Source organism: Rhinopithecus roxellana, chromosome 4 (assembly GCF_007565055.1).
Source record: "Rhinopithecus roxellana isolate Shanxi Qingling chromosome 4, ASM756505v1, whole genome shotgun sequence".
Taxonomy (NCBI): domain Eukaryota; kingdom Metazoa; phylum Chordata; class Mammalia; order Primates; family Cercopithecidae; genus Rhinopithecus; species Rhinopithecus roxellana.
Genome location: NC_044552.1, coordinates 176,159,890 through 176,182,103, shown reverse-complemented (window position 1 = coordinate 176,182,103; position 22,214 = coordinate 176,159,890). Strand labels below are relative to the sequence as shown.

Sequence of the window (22,214 nt, the reverse complement as noted above, 5' to 3'; positions counted from 1 at the left end):
TGAGTCATCCTCTCAAACCCTACTGCTACTTTATCAATTAAGTTTATGTAATACTTGAAATCCTTTGTTGTCATTTCAACAATATCCATAGAATTTTTACCAGGAGTAGATTCCATTTCAAGAAGCCACTTTCTTGTTGATGGCCATACCACCCTAACTGTGCCCAATCTCATCTGATCTTGGAAGAAACCACTTTTTTTATTGATCCATAAGAAGCAACTCCTTATCCATTCAAGTTTTATCATGAGATTGCAGAAAGTCAATCACATCTTCAGGTTCCATTTCCAATTCTAGTTCTCTTGCTGTTTCCACCCCATCTGGAGTTACTCCCTCCCCCACTGAAGTCTTGAACCCCCTCAAAGTCATCCATGACAGCTGGAATCAACTTCTTCCAAACTCCTGTTAATGTTGACATTTTGACCTCCTCCCATGAATCATGAATGTTGCTTTTGTAAAAAAAAAAAAAAAAAAAAAGTTTTTAATTTTTGTGGGTATACAGTAGGTGTATATATTTATGGGATATACAAGATATTTTAATAGACGATGTGTAAAAATCACAGCAAGGTAAATACGGTATTCATCAACTCAAGCATTTATCCTTTGTGTTACAAACAATCCAATTATACTCTTTTATTTATTTAAAACTGTATGATTAAACTATTATTGGATATATTCACCATGTTGTTCTATCAAATACTAGATCTTATCCTTTCTATTTTTTGTAACCATTAACCATCCTCGTCACCCCTGCAGCCCCCAGGTACCCTCCCAAGCTCCGGTAACCATCTTTCTACTCTCTATCTCCATGAGTTCAGCTGTTTTAATTTTTAACTCCCACACATTAAGTGGAAAACATGTTGAATGACAGTGGCGAAAGTGGACATCCTGTTGTGTTCCAGATCTTAGAGTATTCAGTATTCAATCTTGGCAGGTTGTATGTGTCTAGGAAATCATCAGTTTCTTCTTGGTTTTCCAATTTATTGGCACATAGTTGCTCATAATAGCCTCTAATGATCCTTTAAATTTCTGCGGTATTGGTTGCAGTGTTTCCTTTTTCATCTTACTCAGTATGATGCTAGCTGTGGGTCTGCCATATATGGCTTTTACTATGTTGAGTAATGCTTCTTCTATGCTCAGTTTTTTTTAGGGTTTTTATCAGGAAACGTTGAATTTTATCAAATGTTTTCAGCATCAATAGAAATGATCATATAACTTTTGTCTTTCACTCTGTTGATCTGATGTACACACTGATTGGTTTGAAAATGTTCAACCATCATTGCATCCCTGGGATAAATTCCACTTGGTCACGATAAATGATCTCTTTAAAGCACAGTTAAATTCAGTTTGCCAGTATTTTAATGAACATTTTTACATCAATGTTCATCAGATATATTGTTCTATAATTTTTTTCTTCTTCTTCTTCTTCTTTTTTTTTTTTTTGATGTGTCTTTGTCTGGTTTTGTTATCAGGTTAACAGCCTCATAGAATGAATTCGGAAGTATTCCCTCCTCCTCTATTTTTCAGAATAGATTGAGTAGGATTGGTATTAATTCTTCTTTAAATGTTTGGTAAAATTCAGCAGTGAAGCCATCAGGTCCTGGGCTTCTTTGCTGGGAGACTTTTTATTACGCTTCAATCTTGTCACTTGCTATTGGTCTGCTTTTGGATTTCTTCATGGTTCAATCTTGGCAGGTTGTATGTGTCTAGGAAATCATCCATTTCTTCTCAGTTTTCCAATTTAATGGCATATAGTTGCTCATAATAGCGCTAATGATCCTTTAAATTTCTGTGGTATTGGTTGCAATGTCTCCTTTTTCATTTAGATCTTCTCTTTTCTTCTTAGTCTGGCTAATGGTTTGTCAATTTTGTTTATCTTTTCAAAAAATAAACTTTGCATTTTATTGATCTTTTGTATTGTTTTCTTCATTTCCATTTCATTTATTTCTGCTTTAAGCTCTGTTATTTCTTCTACTAACTTTGAGTTTGGTTTGCTCTTGCTTTTCTAATTCTTTAAGATGCATTGTTAGGTTGTTTATTTGAAGTTTTTCTTTTTTGATGTAGGTGTTTGAATCTATAAACTTCCATCTCAGTACTGCTTTCACTCTACCCCGTAGGTTTTGGTATATTGTGTTTCCATTATCATTTGTTTCAAGAAATTTTTCTATTTCCTTTTTAATCTCTTCATTTACTCACTAGTCATTCAGAAATATATTGTTTAACTTCTATGTGTTTGTATAGTTTCCAAAATTCCTTTTGCTATTGATTTCTAGCTTCATTTATTATGATCAGAGAAGATACTTGATATAGTTTCACTTTTGTTGGAATGTTTTAAGACTTGTTTTGTGACCTAACATATGGTCTATCCTTGAGAATGATCCATGTGCTGGGGAGAAGAATGTGTATTTTGTAGCTGTTAGATGAATGTTCTGTAAATATCTATTAGGTACATTTGGTCTTTAGTGCAGATTAACTCTAGTTTTTTTTTTGTTGATTTTCTGTCTGGATACTCTGTCCAATGTTAAAAGTAGGGTGTTGAAGACTGCAGCTATTATTGTATTTGGGTCTATGTCTTTCTTTAGCTCCAATAATATTTGCTTTAGATATCTGGATACATGAGTGTATTTAGTGACAGAAACCCAAGGAAAAAAAGTAAATGTATATTATTATTATTATTATTATTATTTGAGTCTTACTCTGTCACCCAGGCTGGAGTGCAGTGGTGTGATCTTGGCTCATTGTAACGTCCACCTCCCTGATTCAAGCAATTCTCCCACTTCAGCCTCCCAAGTAGCTGGAACTGCAGGAGTGCACCACCATGACTGACTAATTTTTTTGTATTTTTAGTAGAGATGGGGTTTCACCATGTTGACCAGGCTGGTCTCAAACACATAAATGTATATTATATATTTATCTGGGTGGTCCAGTGTTGGGTGTATATATATTTACAAATGTTATAACCTCTGCTATATCCTCTGGTTGAATTAACCTCTTTTTCATCATGTAATGACCTTCTTTGTGTCTTTTTATAGTTTTTGTCTAGAAACCTATTTTGTCTGATTTAAGTATACTATTCCTGCCCTTTTTGCTTTCCATTTGCATAGAATATCTTTTTCCATCCCTTTACTTTCAGTCTATGTGTGTCTTTATAGATGAAGTGTGTTTCCTGTAGGCAACAGGTCATTGGGTCTTATGATTTTTAAGCCATTCAGTTACTCAATGTCTTCTGAGTTTCGTTCATTTATATTAAATGTTGTTATTGATAAGTAAGGACTTACTACTACCATTTTATTATTTGTTTTTTCTGGTTGTTTATATGGTTTTCTCTCCCTTCTTTCCTTCCTGTCTTCCTTTCAATGAAAGTGATCTCGCTGTTGGTATGTTTTAATTTGTTGCTTTTTATTTTTTGTGTATCCACTGAATGTTTTCAGATTTGAGGTTACCATGATGCTTTCAAATAATATCCTAATACATATTATTTTAAACTGATGACAACTTAATACTGATAGCACAAATCAGCAAACTAACAAATAAGCAAAACGGAAATGAGTAAAAACTCTACACTTTAATTTTGTCAGCTCACTGCAACCTTTGCCTCCCAGATTCAAGCAATTCTCATGCTTCAGCCTCCTGAGTAGCTGGGACTAGAGGCGCATGCCACTCCACCTGGTTAATTTTTGTAATTTTATTAGAGACAGGGTTTCACCATGTTGACCAGGCTGGTCTCAAACTCCTGGCCTCAAGTGTTCCCCCCACCTTGGCTTTCTAAAGTGCTGGGATTACAGGTGTGAGCCACTATGCCCAGCCATGTTGTTTCTTATTTATATCTTATCATACTTGTCTATATATTGAAAAGTTGTCATAGTTATTATTGATCAGCTCATCTTTTCATCTCTCTACTTAAGATATAGTTTATACAGGCCGGGCGCGGTGGCTCACGCCTGTAATCCCAACACTCTGGGAGGCCGAGGAGGGTGGATCATGAGGTCAGGAGATGGAGACCATTCTGGCTAACACGGTGAAACCCTGTCTCTACTAAAAAAATACAAAAAATTAGCCAGGCATGGTGGCAGGCGCCTGTAGTCCCAGCTACTCTACTCGGGAGGCTGAGGCAGGAGAATGGCGTGAACCTGGGAGGCGGAGCTTGCAGTGAGCCAAGATCGCGCCACTGCACTCCAGCCTGGGTGGCAGAGTGAGACTCTGTTTCAAAAAAAAAGATATAGTTTATACAACACAATTGCAATGTTATAATATTCTGTGCTTTTCTGTGTGTTTACTATTACCAGTGAGGTCTGCACCTTCACATGCTTTCCTATTGCTCATTAACACTCTTTTCTTTCAGATTGAAAAACTCCCTTTAGTATTTCTTGTAGGTCAGGTCTGATGTTAATGAAATCCCTTAGCTTTTGTTTGTTTGAAAAAGTCTATTTCTCCTTCATGATTGAAAGATGTTTTTACTGGGTATACTATTCTAGGGTAAAAGGTTTTTTTCTTCAGCACCTTAAAAATGTCACTTCACTTTCTACTGTTTGGTAAGGTTTCCACTGAAGAGGCTGCTGCCAGATGTACTGAAGCTCCATTTTATGTTGTTTCTTTTCTCTTGCGGCTTTTAGGATCCTTCTTTATTTTTGACCTTTGAGAGTTTAATTATTAAACGCCTCGAGGTAATCTTCTTCAGGTTAAATCTACTTGGTGTTCTATAACCTTCTTGTACTTGGATATTGACATCTTTCCCTAGGTTTGGCAAGTTCTCTATTATCCCTTTGAATGAACTTTTTATCCCCATCTCTCTTTCTACCTCCTTTTGAAGGCCAATAAATCTTAGATTTGCCCTTTTGAGGCTATTTTCTAGATCCCGTAGGCATATTTCATTGTTTTTTATTCTTCTTCATTTGTCTCCTCTGACTGTGTAGCTTCCTTCAAGCTCATGAATTCTTTCCTCTGCTTGATCAATTCTGCTATTAAGAGGCTCTGATGCATTCTTCAGCATGTCAATTACATTTTTCAACTTCAGAATGTCTGCTTGATTCCTTTTAATTATTTCAATTTCTTTGTTAAATTTATCTGATATGATTCTGAATTCATTCTGTGTTATCTTACACAGCTCTGTCACCCAGGCCGGAGCGCAGTGGTGCAATCTCAGCTTACTGCAACCTCCACCTCCTGGGTTCAAACAATTCTCATGCTTCAGTCTCCCGAGCAGCTTGGATTACACACATGTGCCACCATGCCTGGCTAATTTTTGTATTTTTAGTAGAGACAGGGTTTCTACATGTTGGCCGGGCTGGTCTCAAACTCCTGACCTCAGGTGATCCACCCACCTCGGCCTCCCAAAGTTCTGGGATTACAGGTGTGAGCCACTGCACCCAGCCCAAAAGAGTTACTTCGAATTATCTCTCTGAAAGGTCGCATATATCTGTCTCTCCAGGATTGGTCCCTGGTATCTTATTTATTGGTGTTTGTTGGGTTAGGTCATGTTTTCCTGGATGGTCTTGATGCTTGCAGATGTTTGCTGGTGTCTTGGTATTGAAGAATTAGGTATTTATTGTAGTTGTAGTCATGACTTGTTTGTATTTACCCTTCTTGGGAAGGTTTTCCAGGTATTCCAAGGAACTTGGGTGTTGTGATCTAAGTTCTTAGTCACTGCAGTCAAATCTGCATTAGGGGCCACTCCAAGCCCACTAACACTGTGGTTCTTGCAGACTGATAGAGGAACTACCTTGGTGGTCTTGGATAAGACCTGGAAGAATTATCTGGATTACCAGGCAGAGATTCTTGTTCTCTTTCCTTATTTTCTCCCAAACAGGCAGAGTCTCTTTCTCTGTGCTGAATTGCCTGGTGCTAGGGGGAGGAGAGTTACAAGTATCCCTGTGGATCCTCTACCACTACTGGGACTGTACTGGGTTAAGCCTGAAGCCAGCACAGCGCTGGATCTCTCCCAAGGCCCCCTGTAACCACTACTTGGCTACTGCCTATGTTTGCGCAATGTCCTAGAACTCTACAATCAGCAGGTGACAAAGCCATACAGGCTTGTGTTCTTTTCAGGGCAGTGAGCTCCCCCTGGCCCTAGGTGGTCCAGCGATGCCAGGGCTTGGAGTTGGAAATCTTAGAAATCTACGTGGTACTCTGTTCTACTGTGGAAAAGCTGGTATCAAAACCATAAGAAAAAGTCCTTTCCACTCTTCCCTTCCCTGTCCCAGGTTGAGAAGTCCCTCCCCACGTCCACTGCCACAACAGAACCATGGGAATGCTGCCAGGCCATTGCTGATGTTTACATTAGGCCCAAGGGCTCTTCAACTCAGCTTGTGGTAAATGCTGCCAGGCCTGGAACTTACCCTTCAGGGCAGTGGGCTCCCCTCTGGCCCAAGGTAGATCCAGAAATGCCACTGGAGAGCCAAGGCCTGGAATTGAGCACCCCTGGGGCCTCTTTGGTGCTCTTCCCTATTGTTGCTATGCTGGTTCCTAAGTTACAAGACAAAGTCCCTTTTGTTCTTGCCTCCTTTTTCATAAGCAGAAGAGGACTCTCCTTATAGCCACCACAGCTGTGAATGTGCTAGGTCATACCTGAAGCCAGCATGTCTCCGAATCTGACCCAAGGCCCACAGTGTGTACTACCTGGTTACACTGCTGATTATTCAGGGCCCATGGGCTCTTTAGTCAGCTGGTCATGGGTCTTGCCACGACTAGCTCCTTTCCTTCAATGCAGCAGGTTCTCTTCTGGCCAAGGGTGTGTCTAGTAATGTCTGGAAACCAGGGCATGGAATGAAGCCTTCATGACTCTGCCCAGTGCCCTTTCTTACTGTAATTGACTTGGTATCCAAGTTGCAAAACAAAGTGCTCTTTACTCTTTCCTGTTTTCTCAAGCAGAAGGAAGGGGTGTCTTTTGGAGCTGCAAGCTGTGTTGCCTGGGGTTGGGGGAGGATTGGCACAACTCTTTTAGCTGTCTTGCTGGTGTGTCATTGGGTCATGTGCCCCCAAGTCCACTGTCTCCAAGCCCAGTTCAGCATTGGGCCCCACCTAGGAGTATAGTACTTGTGGCCTAAACAGCCTTTCAAATTTATGTAGGACCCCAGAGCATTTTAGTCCATGGTGGTAAGTGCTTGTCAAAACCCAGATTCTGTCAGCTGGGATGGGAGCTTCCCGTTTGGCTAGGTCTTGTCTAAATGCTCCCTCCATGGGCATCAGCTGAGTTCTGCCTGGTGTTGGCAGCACTGAGCTCCAATGCAATGTAGAGCAATTGCTGGGCTCTCCCTCCTTGACATGCACAGATTCTCTCTCTGTGCCATGTGCCTGTTGCTGGGGCATAGAAAACAAGAAGTGGTGTGGGCAACTCAAAGCTGTGTTTCCTACCCTCTTCACTGCCTCTTTCTGCAGGATGAAGTTAAAACCAGGTAATGTGATTGCTCACCTGATTTTTTATTCTTATGAAGGCGCTTTCTTATATAGGTAGTTGTTACATTTGGTGGTCCTGCAGGGAGAACAATCAGTAGAGAACTCTATACGGCCATTTTGCTCTGCTTCCTCAGGTCAAATCATGGATGTTCTTATTGCCATCTGAAATGATGAATCCTTTCTACGGGGCTCTCCATTTACTTTGCTCAGATCCATCACAGGAATCACTATCTATGGCAGCTATAGCCTCACAAAGTGTATTTCTTAAATAATAAGACTTGGAAGTTGAAATTATTCCTTGATCCATGGGCTACAGGATAGATACCGTGCTAGCAGGCATGAAAACAACATTAGTCTTGTACATCTCCATCTCCATCAGATATCTAGGGAGACTATGTGCATTATCAAGAAGCAGTAATACTTTGAAAGAAAGCCTTTCTTTTCTGAGCAGTGGGTCTCAAAAGTGGGCTTAAAATTTCGGTAAAAACTGTACTGTAAACAGATATGATGCCCTTGGGGTTTTGTTGTTCTATTTATAGAGCACAGGCAGATTTAGCATAATTCTTTTTTTTTCTTTTTTTTTTTTTGAGACGGAGTCTCGCTCTGTCGCCCAGGCTGGAGTGCAGTGGCCGGATCTCAGCTCACTGCAAGCTCCGCCTCCCGGGTTTACGCCATTCTCCTGCCTCAGCCTCCCCAGTAGCTGGGACTACATGCGCCCGCCACCTCGCCTGGCTAGTTTTTTTGTATTTTTTTAGTAGAGAGATTTAGCATAATTCTTAAAGGCCTTAGGATTTTCAGAATGGTAAATGAACACTGACTTTAACTTTAAGTCACCCAGCTCCATTTGCCCCTAAGAAGAGAGTCAGCCTTTTCTCTGAAGCTTTCAAGCCAGGTATTGACTTCTTTTAAACTATAAAAGTTCTCAATGGCATCTTCTTCCAGCATAGGGCTGTTTGATCTACCTCCAGCCTGGACAACAAGAGCAAAACTCTGTCAGGAAAGGGAGAGGAGGGGAGAGGAGGGGAGAAGGAAGGAAGGATAAAAGGAAAGACGTAAAGAAAGAGGGAAGGAAGGAAAGAGGAAGAAACGAAAGGAGAGAGGGAGGAAGGGTAGCCACCTCCCTCAATGATCTTAGCTAGATCTTCTGCATAACTTACTGCAGCTTCTACATCAGCACTTGCTGCTTTACCTTGCACTTTTATGTTACAGAGATGGTTTCTTTCCTTAAAACTCATGAACCAACCTCTGCTCACTTCCAACTTCTCTTCTGCAGTTACTTCTCCTCTCTCAGCCTTCACATAATTAAAGGGAGTTACGACCTTGCTCCGGGTTAGGCTTTGGCTTAAGGCAATGTTGTGGCTGGTTGGAACTTCTGTTCAGACCACTCAAAGTTTCTCTGTATCAGCAATAAGGACATTTTGCTTTCTTCTCATCCATGCATTTACTGGAGTATCACTTTTCATTTCCTTTCAGAACTTTTCCTTTGCATTTACAACCTGGCTGTTCGGCACAAGAGGCCTAGCTTTTGGGTTATTCCAGCTTTTGACATGTCTTCCTCACTAAGCTTAGTCATTTCTAGCTTTTGATTTAAAGTGAGAGACATGAGATTTTTTTCAATTGAACACTTAGAGGCCACTGTATTAATTGGCCTAATTTCAATATTGTTGTGTCTCAGCAAATAAGGAGGCCAGAGGAGAAGGAGAGAGATTGGGAACATTGTTGGTGGAGCAATCAGAACACATGCTACATTTATGAATTAAGTTTGCTGACTTCTATGGGCATAGTGTGTGGTGCCACTAATTACAATATTATCATCAAAGATCGCAGTGATTGTAGATCACTATAACAAATATAACAGTAAAGAAAAAGTCTGGAATATTGTGAGAATTACCAAAATTATGCAGACATAGGAAGAAAGCACATGCTGTTGGAAAAAATGGTGCTGGTAGACTTGTTCTATGCAGCATTGCCACAACCTTCAATTTGTAAAAACAAAAACAAAAACAAAAAAAACCCGAGAAACAAAAAGCAAAACATAGTGTCTGTGAAACACACTAAAACAAAGTTCAATAAAATGAGGTTTGCCCGTATTTCATTTGCTTCCACATAATCTGAGAAATTGCTAAGTCCTTATCATTTTATTGATTAAAAAACTTTTTTTCCTAAATTGAAGTTTAATCACTGCGTTGATCTTCTTTACTTTAGACTGACTTCATAAACCTCTAACTTATCCTTTCTTGTTGTCCTGAATTGCTGATCACACTGATGAAATATTTTTAAAAACAGACACCTCAATTTAACTTTCATTTTCAAACACTATAGAGTTGCTACATTCTGTGATCTATACTTATAATGTAATAGCTGAGAAGATCTGTTGCTGTTACTACTCAATTTAAAACAATGCACTGAATGCATTTTCTGCAGGATCAGACATTTCGTTAAGTCACTAAAAAAAAAGATTATGTACCCTGTCTTTTAGGGGAATGATTTAAAAAAAAAATTCATATAGCAATATTTGAATGAGTTGACAATAGTTTTTACAATATTTTGACCAATCACCAGTTTTGCAATTTGTATAACCAGCTGTTGTTTTTAGATTCCAGCTAGTTTTGTGTATAAATAGAGTATTTCATGTGCCTTTTCCCCTCCCTTTATGTGTCTTTAAAGGGTAGAAAGGTTTCCAAAGGCAATGGCAATTAGTGGTGCTGTCTGAGGCTAACTTCCCAGGCAATTTAGGCAAACAAGATTTTAGCCTGAATTTTTCAGGTAATTGCCTTGTTTTGCTGCTAAGGGCAGTTTGGGGAAGAGTAGCAGGATTAGACTAAAATACATTTTTTAAATCCACACACTCAATAGCAGCATGTGTTTGTAACTGTCATGTATTTTGGGAGATAAAAAAATGATGCCCCATGGCAACAGTATTTGGCTGAAAGACCAAACCATCTAGGTTAATTAAATATGCAACATTTCTGTTAATAATCCTAAACATATTCAATTGTTATACCACTGGAAAGGTTTTCCATTTTTCACACCAATTTCTACCCCCCCAACTCGAGCATCAGATTTGTATATGGATTAAAAAAAAAATACATAATAACACCACCACCAAAAACCAACTGTTTCAGACGCACAGTATACCAACCCATTAAATAAGTCAGTGTGGCAAAAATATAGCCTGTAGATACAGGCAACCCAGATATTTATTGACTTTGAAAAGTTATTAAATTTCCAGAAGCCTCAGTCTTCCCATCTGAAAAGGGGCAATAATAAATATTTTCATCAGCTGGTGTTAATGCCAACTGAGATAACACCAATATAGTCACAGCCCCTCGTAAACGCCCATTCCTGCTTTGCAGAAGTTTTCTTTAATAATTTTATTATATTTTATTTTTTCAGAGACAGGGTCTCACTCTGTCAGTCATGCTGGATGCAGTGGTGTGATCATAGCTCACTGCAGCCTCAAACTCCTAAGTGATCCTCCTGCCTCAGCCTCCCCAGTAGCTAGGACTACAGGCAAGCACCACCACTCTGGTTAATTTTTAAATTTCTTTAGATATGGGGTCTTGCTATATTGCCCAGGTTGATCTTGAACTTCTGGTCTCAAATGATCTGTTTGCCTTGGCTTCCCAAAGTGCTGGGATTACAGGCATGATCCACCACACCTGGCTTCTTTAATTATTTTTAATAAATTTATAATCACAGGTTTAAAGTGCACTTTTTAATCTTTGTAACCATTGCATACTTCTTAATGTAACAGCTCATGATAGTACTTCTTTCACTTTCCATCCATGATGTAAAATATACTACCTTTTAATTTTCCTAAATTTGCCTTTTTCAAGTTTCAAATAATATCCTTAGATTTTACAACTGAAGAAAAAATTCTTATAGCCGCACTTTTCATGATTTCTAGACCTCTTTAACAATTACCATCTCTTAAATGCTTGGGATTTCTTTGCCAAAGTGAGGCAGAGAATTTCTAATTGAAACCCAAGTCATTTAAGTATATGCGAATTTTTAACAGAATTACCCTAGAGCAATAATTTGTAAATGACTGGGGAACATAAGAGCACTTCTAATTTGAAAGAAAAACCTTTTTAAAGGTACTTTTGATGTGATCAGCCTATCGCTCAGCAAAGAACTGCTGTTTGGGCATTTCACTTGGCTACAAAGATGTGAAAGGCATGAATCTTACAGCCACTGAATTGTGTTGGTCTCTGAGAACTCATAATCCAGGGAGTGGTCTGTATCACTAGCTACTGACTTGCTTTCAACTACCATTTGAGGTGCTGATCACAATCTTTAAGTACTTAGAACCCTGAGCAATTTAAGGATTGTGTGTCTCTATGCAGTCACCGAGATAAGCTATTTTTCCTCCTTTCCTTGCATAATGGTCTGGAGGGCAGGGTGTGTTCCTTGGAGGGCCGCTGTCTGCAGATTTTCCAGGCTGTTGATCCTTTTTTCCCCCTTCTTGTAGACTAGAATCTTCTGGTAGAATGACTCCCCAGTGTGGATGCTTTTAAAAGATGACTTTATTGCTCTTGACTCAGCTCTTAAATATCTTTTAATGTGTTTTAAATTTTCATTTGCTTCCTTGGAGTAATCCATAAACTAGTCTATAATTTCAAGAACTGCAATAAATCAGCAATACAAGGTTCACCTGAGTTGCCTGCCCTTATGTCATATACTAGGATCTTGTATCAGCATGTAGGCAACCTAGGAGTTTGACTGGAATATAGCCTCAAAGACATTATTTCAGCAGAGGCACACAGATAGATGACAGTGAAAATCGCAGTTCAGTAATTTACCTTGCAACGCATTTGTTCTGCATGGAGCTCTTCGTGGTGATCCGGTAGACACTGGGAAAGCTTCTTTTTGAAAGTTCGTAGTTTCTCCAGGGAATCTGCTATTCCTTTCTCACATTTTTCCCAGTCCTATCATGTGAATAAAAACAAATAGCATAGATGTTTTTGATGTAGGAAGCTGGAGGAAAAAGAAAAGATACACTCTTCTTCATTCCCAGAGAAAGAATGAAAGTTACACAGATGGCCGGGTGTGGTGGCTCCCCCTGTAATCCCAGCACTTTGGGAGGCCAAGGCGGGTGGATCACTTGAGGTCAGGAGTTTGTAACCAGCCTGGCCGACATGGTGAAACCCCATCTCTACTAAAAACACAAAAATTAGCCGGGCATGGTGGCAGGCTCCTATAATCCCAGCTACTCGGAAGGCTGAGGCAGGAGAATTGCTTGAACCCGGGAGGCAGAGGTTGCAGTGAGCCAATATCACGCCACTGAACTCCAGCCTGGGAGACAGAGTGAGACTCCATCTCAAAAAAACAAAAAGGAAGTTGCCTGATGAACAATATGAAGGTAGGCCCACACTCATTCCCAGGGGAGGCAACATGCTCTTGTCATCTGAAGAGCTGAGTTGAAAACTGACTCTGTTACTGATTATCTGCGTGGCTTTAAGCAGATAACGCTCTATGTTTCCATTTTCCCTATGAAAATGCAAAAAATACAAACTCTCCATATTTATTGGAGCCCAAAGGAAGCAATGAGTGTCAAGGCATCAAGCACAATCACCAGAATATTATGGGTACCCAAAAATGTTATCTGAATCCAAATCTATCTCTGCAGAGGTAGGACTATAATCTCAGTACCTTGTCTCTTTCTTAACTCCATCCATAACTGCACCCAATATCTACCCTTTCCCAAATGTACTATAAGGGATTAAAAAAAAAGAGGATATGGAATGTCTTACAGAAAGAGAAACACACACTACAAAAGCAAGGCATTTTTGACTGGTTTTATCTTGTTCATGCTGAAACATACATAGCAAAGGATTAAATGTGTAATACATAAAAACCCATATAAATTAAGATGTAGAAGAAGAGAGATAGTGCACAATTTAAGAAATCTATATCTAATATGCAAAGTAGCGGTACGTGCTCTGGAGAGGAATAGGCCAGGACAGATGGTAGAGACTGGCAGTATAGAATGAGGTAGATCTCTATGTACTGACAAAATAAAACATCTACTGTGTGGTTATGTTTTGAAAGGTTACACAACAAACTGGTAACAATGGTTACCTCTCGAGAAGATAGGAGAATTTGGATGATATGATAAGGGAAATTTCATTTTTTACTCTGCATACTTCAATTATTACCTAATTTTAAAAAATCAGACACATGTAATTTTTTTTTAATAAAAAAGTGAAATTTTAAAAAATGACAGGAACCAAAGCGGAGCTTGATTTTTTTTATAGCACCTTATCTACATATTAACTCACATCCGGTTTCTTAGTGCCAGTGAAAATTAAACTTAACTAAACAAGTCTCCTTCATGTTGTCCAACACTGCCCATTTGCCAAACTCTCCAGTCCAGGCCTTTCCGCTCCCCACTCATCTCCCCAGTGGCCACTCCCTACACCATGAATTACAGAATTCCAAAGCAAGACAACTAGAATCACGGCTAGAATCATTTTTAGTTGTCAATATAGTGTCAAATCATGTTCCATCTTCCTTCACAATATCTCTTTCATTATCAGCAGTCTTTTCTTATCTGGATTCTTTCTACTTCTCTCCTGACACCTTAGTCTGAGCATAACAACCCGGGGGTGTTATTACCACAACTATCTTCTGGAAGCAGTGTTGACTAAAGCACCTCCTTACTCAAAATATCTTTATTCAAAAAACTGAACTGAGAATTTGGCACAAGTCTCATTTCTCTTTAAAATTCCTTCATGGAACTTCTTAGAGTGCATAACCACATTCCCTCTTCCCAATTACCAGAAAAAAAAGTCCTTAAAAAACAAACAAAAAAAAAATTGTCTACCAGGGACAGAGTTGTTGAAATTCTCCTTTGTTTTAAAATATCTTGGCCAGGCGCTGTGGCTCACGCCTGTAATCCCAGTACTTTGGGAGGCTGAGGTGGGTGGATCACGAGGTCAGGAGATCGAGACCATCCTGGCTAACATGGAGAAACCCTGTCTCTACTAAAAATACAAAAAATTAGCCAGGTGTGGTGGCGGGCACCTGTAGTCCCAGCTACTCGGGAGGCTAAGGCAGGAGAATGGCGTGAACCCGTGAGGCGGAGCTTTCAGTGAGTTGAGATTGCACCACTTCATTCTACCCTGGGCGACAGAGTGAGACTCTGTCTCAAAAAAAAAAAAAAAAAAAAAAAAAAAAAAAATATATATATATATATATATATATATATATATATATATATATATATATCTTTGTGTTCCCAGGCTACAATTAGCTCATCGATGCTAACCATAGTGAGAGTAGACAAAAAGATTCTCTTTCTGCTTAAATTAAACAACATTCTCAATAAAACTATCAAACACCCTGAATTCAATCAACATGCAGTTGACAAAGGTTTATTGATCTAAAAGAGATAAGATCATCACAGGTGCCATGACCCACACCTATAATCCTAGCACTCTGGGAGGCCAAGGAGGGCAGATTACTTGAGGCCAGGAGTTCGAGACCAGCCTGGTCAACATGGTGAAAACCTATCTCTACTAAAAATACAAAAATTATCCAGGCGTGGTGGCGTGCACCTGTAATCCCACTGCCTTGAGAGGCTGATGCATAAGAATCACTTGAACCCAGGAGGTGGAGATTGTAGTTAGCCAAGATTGCACCACAGCACTCCAGCCTGGGTGACAGAGTGAGACTCTGTGTCAAAAACAAAAAACAAAAAACAAAAACAAAAACAAAAATTAAAAAAACAAGAAAGAAAGAAAGACTAGCTTCTTACTTTTCAGAACAAAATTAAGAGATGATAGTGAAGAAGGGGAACATACAGAATGTGAAATTATAATGCCTATTTTTGGCATACTTACTAACAGTATTAAAAGCTAAATATTATAGCTGTGGTAAAAAAAATACACTAAAATGAGGGTATATAAACAATAAAATGTAGATTCATAAATTCCTTCTTAGGCAAACAAGATGTAGTGTTAAGAGTCAAAATAAAATAAACTTTAACAAGAAGAGAAGAGGGATTCCTCTTTTCAAGGATGACTTAGATTCTAAATCTATAACCAAATCCTTTTATGACATGAATTATAAGGAAATAACGTAATGTCATGAGCCTGCAAATATCTCTTAAAGTGGATGTTTTCTACACCAACAAACAGACAGACAAGAAAAGCAAATGTAGTGACTCAGACATCATGCCTTATTAAGTCTTGGAAACATCTCCAAAAATCACATCACAAATTAAAAAAAAAATGATTAACATGTTCTCTACAGGATGAGTTACAACGTTTTAAATCCTTTCCTAAAAGCAAAAAGAAGAAAATGAACTCAGCATATTATATTACTGATGAAATTGTGCTGTGTGCAAATAATAGCTCTTTATAGATGTTCAGTGGCATTTTTGATGGATTGCTTCCTACACAGAAGGCAATATTTTATGAAACAAAATTCAATATAAATCCAGTGGGTGTGCACACTTTAAGTATTAAAAAAAAAACAAAAAACAAAATCTTAGTCATTACCTTCGATACGAACATGTGACAGGCCCAATTTAATAGATACCCTCATTCAAGTGTTGGTAATTATCAACATATACAGGACCATAACATTTAGTTGTCTTTACTTTTGAAGATCATAATAACATCAACTATGATATCACTATCATTCATTTAGTGCTCAGTATGAGCCAGGTAAGGTACCACGTGATTCACTGTCATTATTTCATGAAGTGCTCACAATGGCCACATGGAGATGGTGAAATTATACACCCACTCTACAGATGAGGAAACTGAGGCTTAGATAGGATAAGTTAACCAGGTCATTTGGTTTACCATGATTTTAATTTGAGATTATCTTATTTTAGAGGCCCTGTCCTTTTGAAACTGCTCATTTAATTATGCATTATACATGCAATTGGAGAGTGAGAGAGAAAAGTATATTGTGGGAGGTCCGGATAAATCTACACTTTCCAAAACTTACTGTGTGATCAGTATGTGATTTGCATCCAACTAAGGGCTTAATACACCTCCTGGAGATTTTATCTCATGGCAACTTGCTTGGATCAGCTAAGATAAATCAAGAGTATCTTTCTGGATTGGTTTTTCCCTTCCTTAAGAGAAGAGATATCAATCTTGAAAACCACTTTAGAGTCTCAGATTAGGGAGTGGAACCTACCCTTTGAATTTCTGTATGGATTTATAAAGTCATCACATGGCTAAGGTTTCACACTGGCCATTAATCAGAATTCATGGCTTAGACAGTCTTATTAGACTTTACTTTGTTGGGAGGTTGTCCTGAAAAATTAAATGCTGAAAATTGGGAAACTTTTCCAGTTTGTTCAAGATAAGACAAAGTCTTAAATAAAACACTGAGGATCAAAATGCTGCAGGGTATTATTTCATAATTTCATTATTTGATTTGCAGAATAACAATGGGAGGAAGTAGTACAACGACTAAAAGAATTTTTTGGTTCGATTTTTTCTAACCGAACTTACTTTCAACAAGAAGGCTAGTTTTTTCTTCTGTTCTTCCAGCCGCATGCTGGCTGATTTCCATTTCTCTTGGATTTCAGTGAGTTCGGCCTGCAAGGCGGCCTCAGCGCCACTATCCGCAGAGAGAAGGAGTTGCTTGCCAGCCTCCACAGTCAGGATGTAGCTGCCTTGTTGCCGCAGGAACACCTTTTGTTTGAACTGAAAGGAACCATAGCTTTTTATTTTCATTCTTTCTTTCATCGTTTCCTTCCTATAAGGCTTTTTAAATGGCCCTAACTGAGCATAGCATGCCCTCTTTCATCCAGCAAGCATTTATTGTGGTGGTGCTTCGCACACGCACGCACCAGTGAATAAATGAGTGAGAATACAATAGAGATAGGCTTAGTTTCTGTCTCCAAGGTAAGTACAACTGATGCAATAAGAACCACTCTCTACTGATGCCTGGGAATACAGAAGGACATCTGACCCACCAGGGGGAGCATCAAGAGGCAGAGAGGCTTCCTCAAAGCAATAAAGGCTGAATGAGTCTTGCGAGACGCGAACTTCACCAGATTAAGAAGGACCTGGTGCGGTGAGATGAGTGTGATCAGGAGTGGAGGAGAGGACACCTTCTCACAGAGAAATGAGGATGCGCACATTCACTATATGAGAAAAATACGATAGATTCAGGAAACTAAGTATGGTTTTCAGTGGCTGGAGTGTGGACGGCACGTGAGAGACTGGTAGGAGATGAGGCCAGACCACATCTTGCAGAAATTTGGTTTTTATACTAAAAGTGACTGGGGTTCACAGAAGAATACTGATGTTTGGATTAAAGTTTTAATAAAAGCACTCAGGAATCAAGTAAAAGTAGAATGGAAGAAGGATATGTGTTGGATATACTAAGATTAGGAAGTTATTGTCTACCTGGGCAAGAAATCACGAGCACCTAACCAAGGCAGTGGCAGCAGGGATATAGAGTTGGAGAGACTAGATAAGGGGGTGATTGACAAGGAGAAGTATAGCTCTCAAATTATTCTAGGATTCCTAGACTGATGATACTTCCTGGAAGTGTGATGGGAAAGGGAGAATAGTCAGTCCAGAGATCACAGGTTCTGCTGGGATCCACAGGGTACAAGGCATCTGTGATGCACATAGACATAAACCCAAAAGGTGGTTGGAAACACGAGTCGAAAGTACAGCAGGTAAATATGACCAGAAGATACCGATATGCCCCTTCTCTGCTGGTAGGGGGCAGTTGAAGTCATGTCTGCAAATGAGGGCTCCCAGAGAAATCTGGAGGAGAAAGGAACCAAAGAACAGTGACTTTAAAGGAAGAGTCACTGGGTACACTGACTGGGTACACTGACTGGGTACATTGGATACACTGGGAAGAACTCACTAGAATGATAGGAGGTATCAGTCTAAGAAGCTAGAAGCCCAAAGGTAAGGGGCAACCTGGAAATGAACAAATAACTCAAACAGGACAGGGCTTCCTGTCTTCTTTGGAGTACTTAAGTTATGTGTTTAAATTGCTCAAGAATAAAATGTATGCAAGCAACATGAAGTTTTTCTTTCCTTGCCATTACCTTTTCATCCCCGCTGGGATTTAGTGAGCTGTGGCAGGCCGTAATGTGTGAAGTGTGAGAAGCTTTTGTGAGAGGCTGGGGCTTACTATCATTTCACCATTAGATATGGGCTTTGTATTGCAATCATTTTGTATATTTCTGTTGACATTTGAGAACAATGTTTGTCCCAGTTGCAATGTCACTCTAGAGTCCTTTTGAAAAACCGAGGCGAAGGTAAAGAGTGCGGTGGAAATGCCTAAGAGGTGTGAGAACACTGTGTTTTGCATCTTACCTGCACTTCATCAAAGAGGGTCCTTGCTTGTTGCAGTGGTATAGGAACACTTCCGAGACCACTCATGGGGAGGTAGGACACTTCAACCAACCATTTACGAAGCTTTTCTGCCATCTCCCTATAGCGTTGCCACTGGCGAATCTGGCTGTCAATGATCCCCCGCCTCTGCTGGGCCCTGCGAATCACTCCCTGCCACTGATTACTGAGGAGTGTCAATTTCAGGTTGAATTCATCCCTAGTGAAGAAACAATTACATGGTAAAAAACACTGTTATCTTGGATGCAGTTATGCAATCAGCCAATGTATGCATTGTCAACAACCCTAAGCCCTGAGAAGTGATCTAGGGTGGTGGTTTTCAAATATCATGCCATGATCTATTATTGGGTTATTGGGTCTATTGTAATTAATTTTTTAAATTAAACTACCGGTGTTTGCAAATGGTGAGTGTTTTCATGTCTCAGCCTAGGTTGAAGGCAAATATACAATAAGGTCATTGTCCTTCACTCTCTCTCCCTGAAAGCATGAAAGGGGAGGAGTGGACAGCTGCAGGTGCAATGAGAATAGCTGCAAATCCTACGCAGCTCCATAGCAACGCGTGCAGCCGGTGATGGTGATGTCGTCTTGTGGGCCACACTGCAGGAAAACATGTGGAACAAGGCTTATATAGAACCTCTGTCTTCAGTTCGAATCATAAGCCACTGGAATCAAACTATGTGATTTAAAAAGATTTTTTAAAAACTGTACTCCATAAACTCTCTCAGTATTCCCTCATAATAAACAGCCCCAACTTTTAGCAAATCATTCCACACATTCATCTGAATTATCTCTTCTACATTGTAGGCTGACTTCCCTTTATTCTTAGAAAGATGAAAACCTGTTATCATAGTCTATATAAATGTCATTAATATATTTAGAAATAATAAATTTTCCTTAAGATTTCTCAAGTTCAGGCTAAAGAATATCAGATCTGCTAACGTGTTCTTACCTCTCTGTTTTCTAGCTTTGAAAAAATACAGGTAGTTCTTTATTAAGTTTTATTTAATATTTAACTTATGGCTCTAGAACTGGCTAGTAAGGGTGTGTCCTATATCAAACAGAATGAGTTTCTATGTAGATTACAGTGTTATTCACACATAAAGTGCAAGTAATATTGTACTTTAATACTAAATACTAAATGCTTGCACTTCTCTACTATAATAGTTTTGCGTTTATCCTCTTCTCTTGAGGGTAGAAGCAACTTTGAATTGGACTTACTATTCTGAACTTATATCTTCTCGAAACTTCCTATTATCCAGAACCACTATAAACTTTGATTTTTGTAACCAAATATGCTGTTAGTCCTAGAAACTTATTTAATGACTCAACTTAAACAAAAGATGAATATACAGTCAACATTAAGAAAGCAAGTATTAAAAATAAAATGTACTAAATAAAGCCCCTGCAAAAAATTTCGTATGCCCTCTCATTTTAAAAATAGATCCATAAAGGGCCGGGACCGGTGGCTCATGCCTTTAATCCTAGCACCTTGGGAGGCCAAGGTGGGTGGATCACTTGAGGTCAGGAGTTTGAGACTAGCCTGGCCAACATAGTGAAATCCCATCTCTATTAAAAATACAAAAATTAGCCGGGTGTGGTGGTACATGTCTGTAATCCCAGCTACTCGGGAGGCTGAGGTAGGACAATCACTTGAACCCAGAAGGTGGAGGTTGCAGTGAGCTGAGATAGCACCACTTCACTCTAGCCTGAGTGAAAGAGTAAGACACTGTCTCAAAAAAAAAATAAAAATAAAAAAAAATTCATGTGATAGCTACTTAGATTTTGATGATGACTTCTGTTTTTGAAAGGAAATTCTGCTGTATATAATCAATGCAGTAGCATTCAATTGCGATGAATTAGGTTCATGATACTTCCCTAAAAGTTACAAGCGTCTGTCATTGCAGAAAATGTACAACTCCAGGACTTGAGAATACCATATAATCCTGCTTTCCCTATCACGTAACCGTCCAAGGCCTCCTAGGATTCCCCACCCTCTCTTGATACAACCAAGCTGTCCCAAACTACCTGCCAGCATGAGGAATTACTTAAAACATGACATTGTTCCCTGTGCCGAACTTGAAGCTCTAAAAAACATAACTCACAAATTAACTTTCAGAACACAATACACTTGCAATCTGGGGCCTTCTTATTGTCAGTAGGTTCTAATCTGATTTTTTTTTCCTTCAACTTTCAAAATTCTTTATCCTCAAGTCTAACCTCCCATTTTCATCTCTTTGGTGTATTTTCCCTAAATGTTAGTATTTAAAATTTAGTAGATGCTGGCTTGCATGTGAGTATTTAATTTTTATTTTACTTAATGACTCAAACATTTATAATATTGTTAGAGAGTTGGCCAAGAAATGATAAAGCAAAAGATAAAAGTTAATTGTATTTGTATTTGTTTTATTTTCAAGGCCTTAAATTCTCAGGAAAGCTCATATTTAAGTTTGGCTTACTTAAAATAGAATAAATATGATATCACATTTTGTTGTTCCAAGCTTAACCACGAAGATCTTTTATGCACTTCCAAAGAAATATCCACTTAAAACTGAAATTGCTTCTACAACATTAAAGACGAAACTCTCAATAAACTTAATTTATTTTTTTATTTTTTGAAAAAGTATCAAGTTAATTATAGTCACAACTACTGGTTCCTAAATATGAGAAAGGTATACATATGTAATAGAATACATGAGGCTAATACTCAAATATCACCATGGAAAGTAGATTAGATAAAGTAAATATTGTTTCTAGGAAATATAAATATAGTATGAAATTGTCATCTCACTTGCCATAAATCTGGGGAGAAGATAAATTTTTACCTCTCTAATTTTAATAAAGAGATAATTTTCTATTGTATATGAAGAGGAAGAAAGATTTCAGGCAGCATGTAATCTGACTTAAGGTAGCAAACCATTTTCAAACACAGAAGAATTCTCATGGCATGAGAAAGCTGGCTGGTATGATCCAGTACTGACTGAAAACCAGACATGAGCACCAGGCCTGATTCTGCTGCTACTTAGTTCTGTGACCTTGGTCAAATCTGTTCACATTTGTGGATTTCAGGTTTTTCATCTATAAGTAAGAAAGATGGGCTAGTGATCTCTATGCTCCTTTTATAAAAAAAAAAAAATTCTGTAATTATGTGAGAATATTAGAAGCATCTGTTTACAAACCATTGACAGGTCATTGATATGGCTCATGCTGATCTATTCATTAATTCCATTTCCTACAGATGACTAGTGAAGGTTGGCTAGGTGATTTCCAATTACTCTATGCCCTTCATATAATATAATAGCAGTTCTCTAAAAAGATTCAATACTCAGTCATTTCAGAGATTGAGACAAGCTTCTCCTCCAATTACTGAGGCTCCACTACAGTTCAATCGCCTCAGGAAGATTGGATATATGCCCTCTAATCTGCTCATTAAAAAGAAAATGATTAATTTACTGGAACCTTTCTTTATAATAATTT

At 38.7% G+C, this 22,214-nt stretch overlaps 1 protein-coding gene across 16 annotated transcripts in view; it reads right to left on the bottom strand.

Annotated features, from left to right (window-relative positions):
* SYNE1 (spectrin repeat containing nuclear envelope protein 1) overlaps positions 1 to 22,214 on the bottom strand; it is a 546,282-nt gene that overhangs the window by 68,735 nt on the left and 455,333 nt on the right. For all 16 annotated transcript variants that reach the window (XM_030928648.1, XM_030928649.1, XM_030928634.1 and 13 more), the window contains 3 exons: positions 18,705 to 18,939; positions 16,869 to 17,063; positions 12,195 to 12,320 (listed from right to left, as the gene is read on the bottom strand). In XM_030928648.1, the coding sequence (XP_030784508.1) occupies positions 12,195 to 12,320; positions 16,869 to 17,063; positions 18,705 to 18,939 (556 nt within the window). The remainder of the gene's footprint in view (positions 1 to 12,194; positions 12,321 to 16,868; positions 17,064 to 18,704; positions 18,940 to 22,214) is intronic.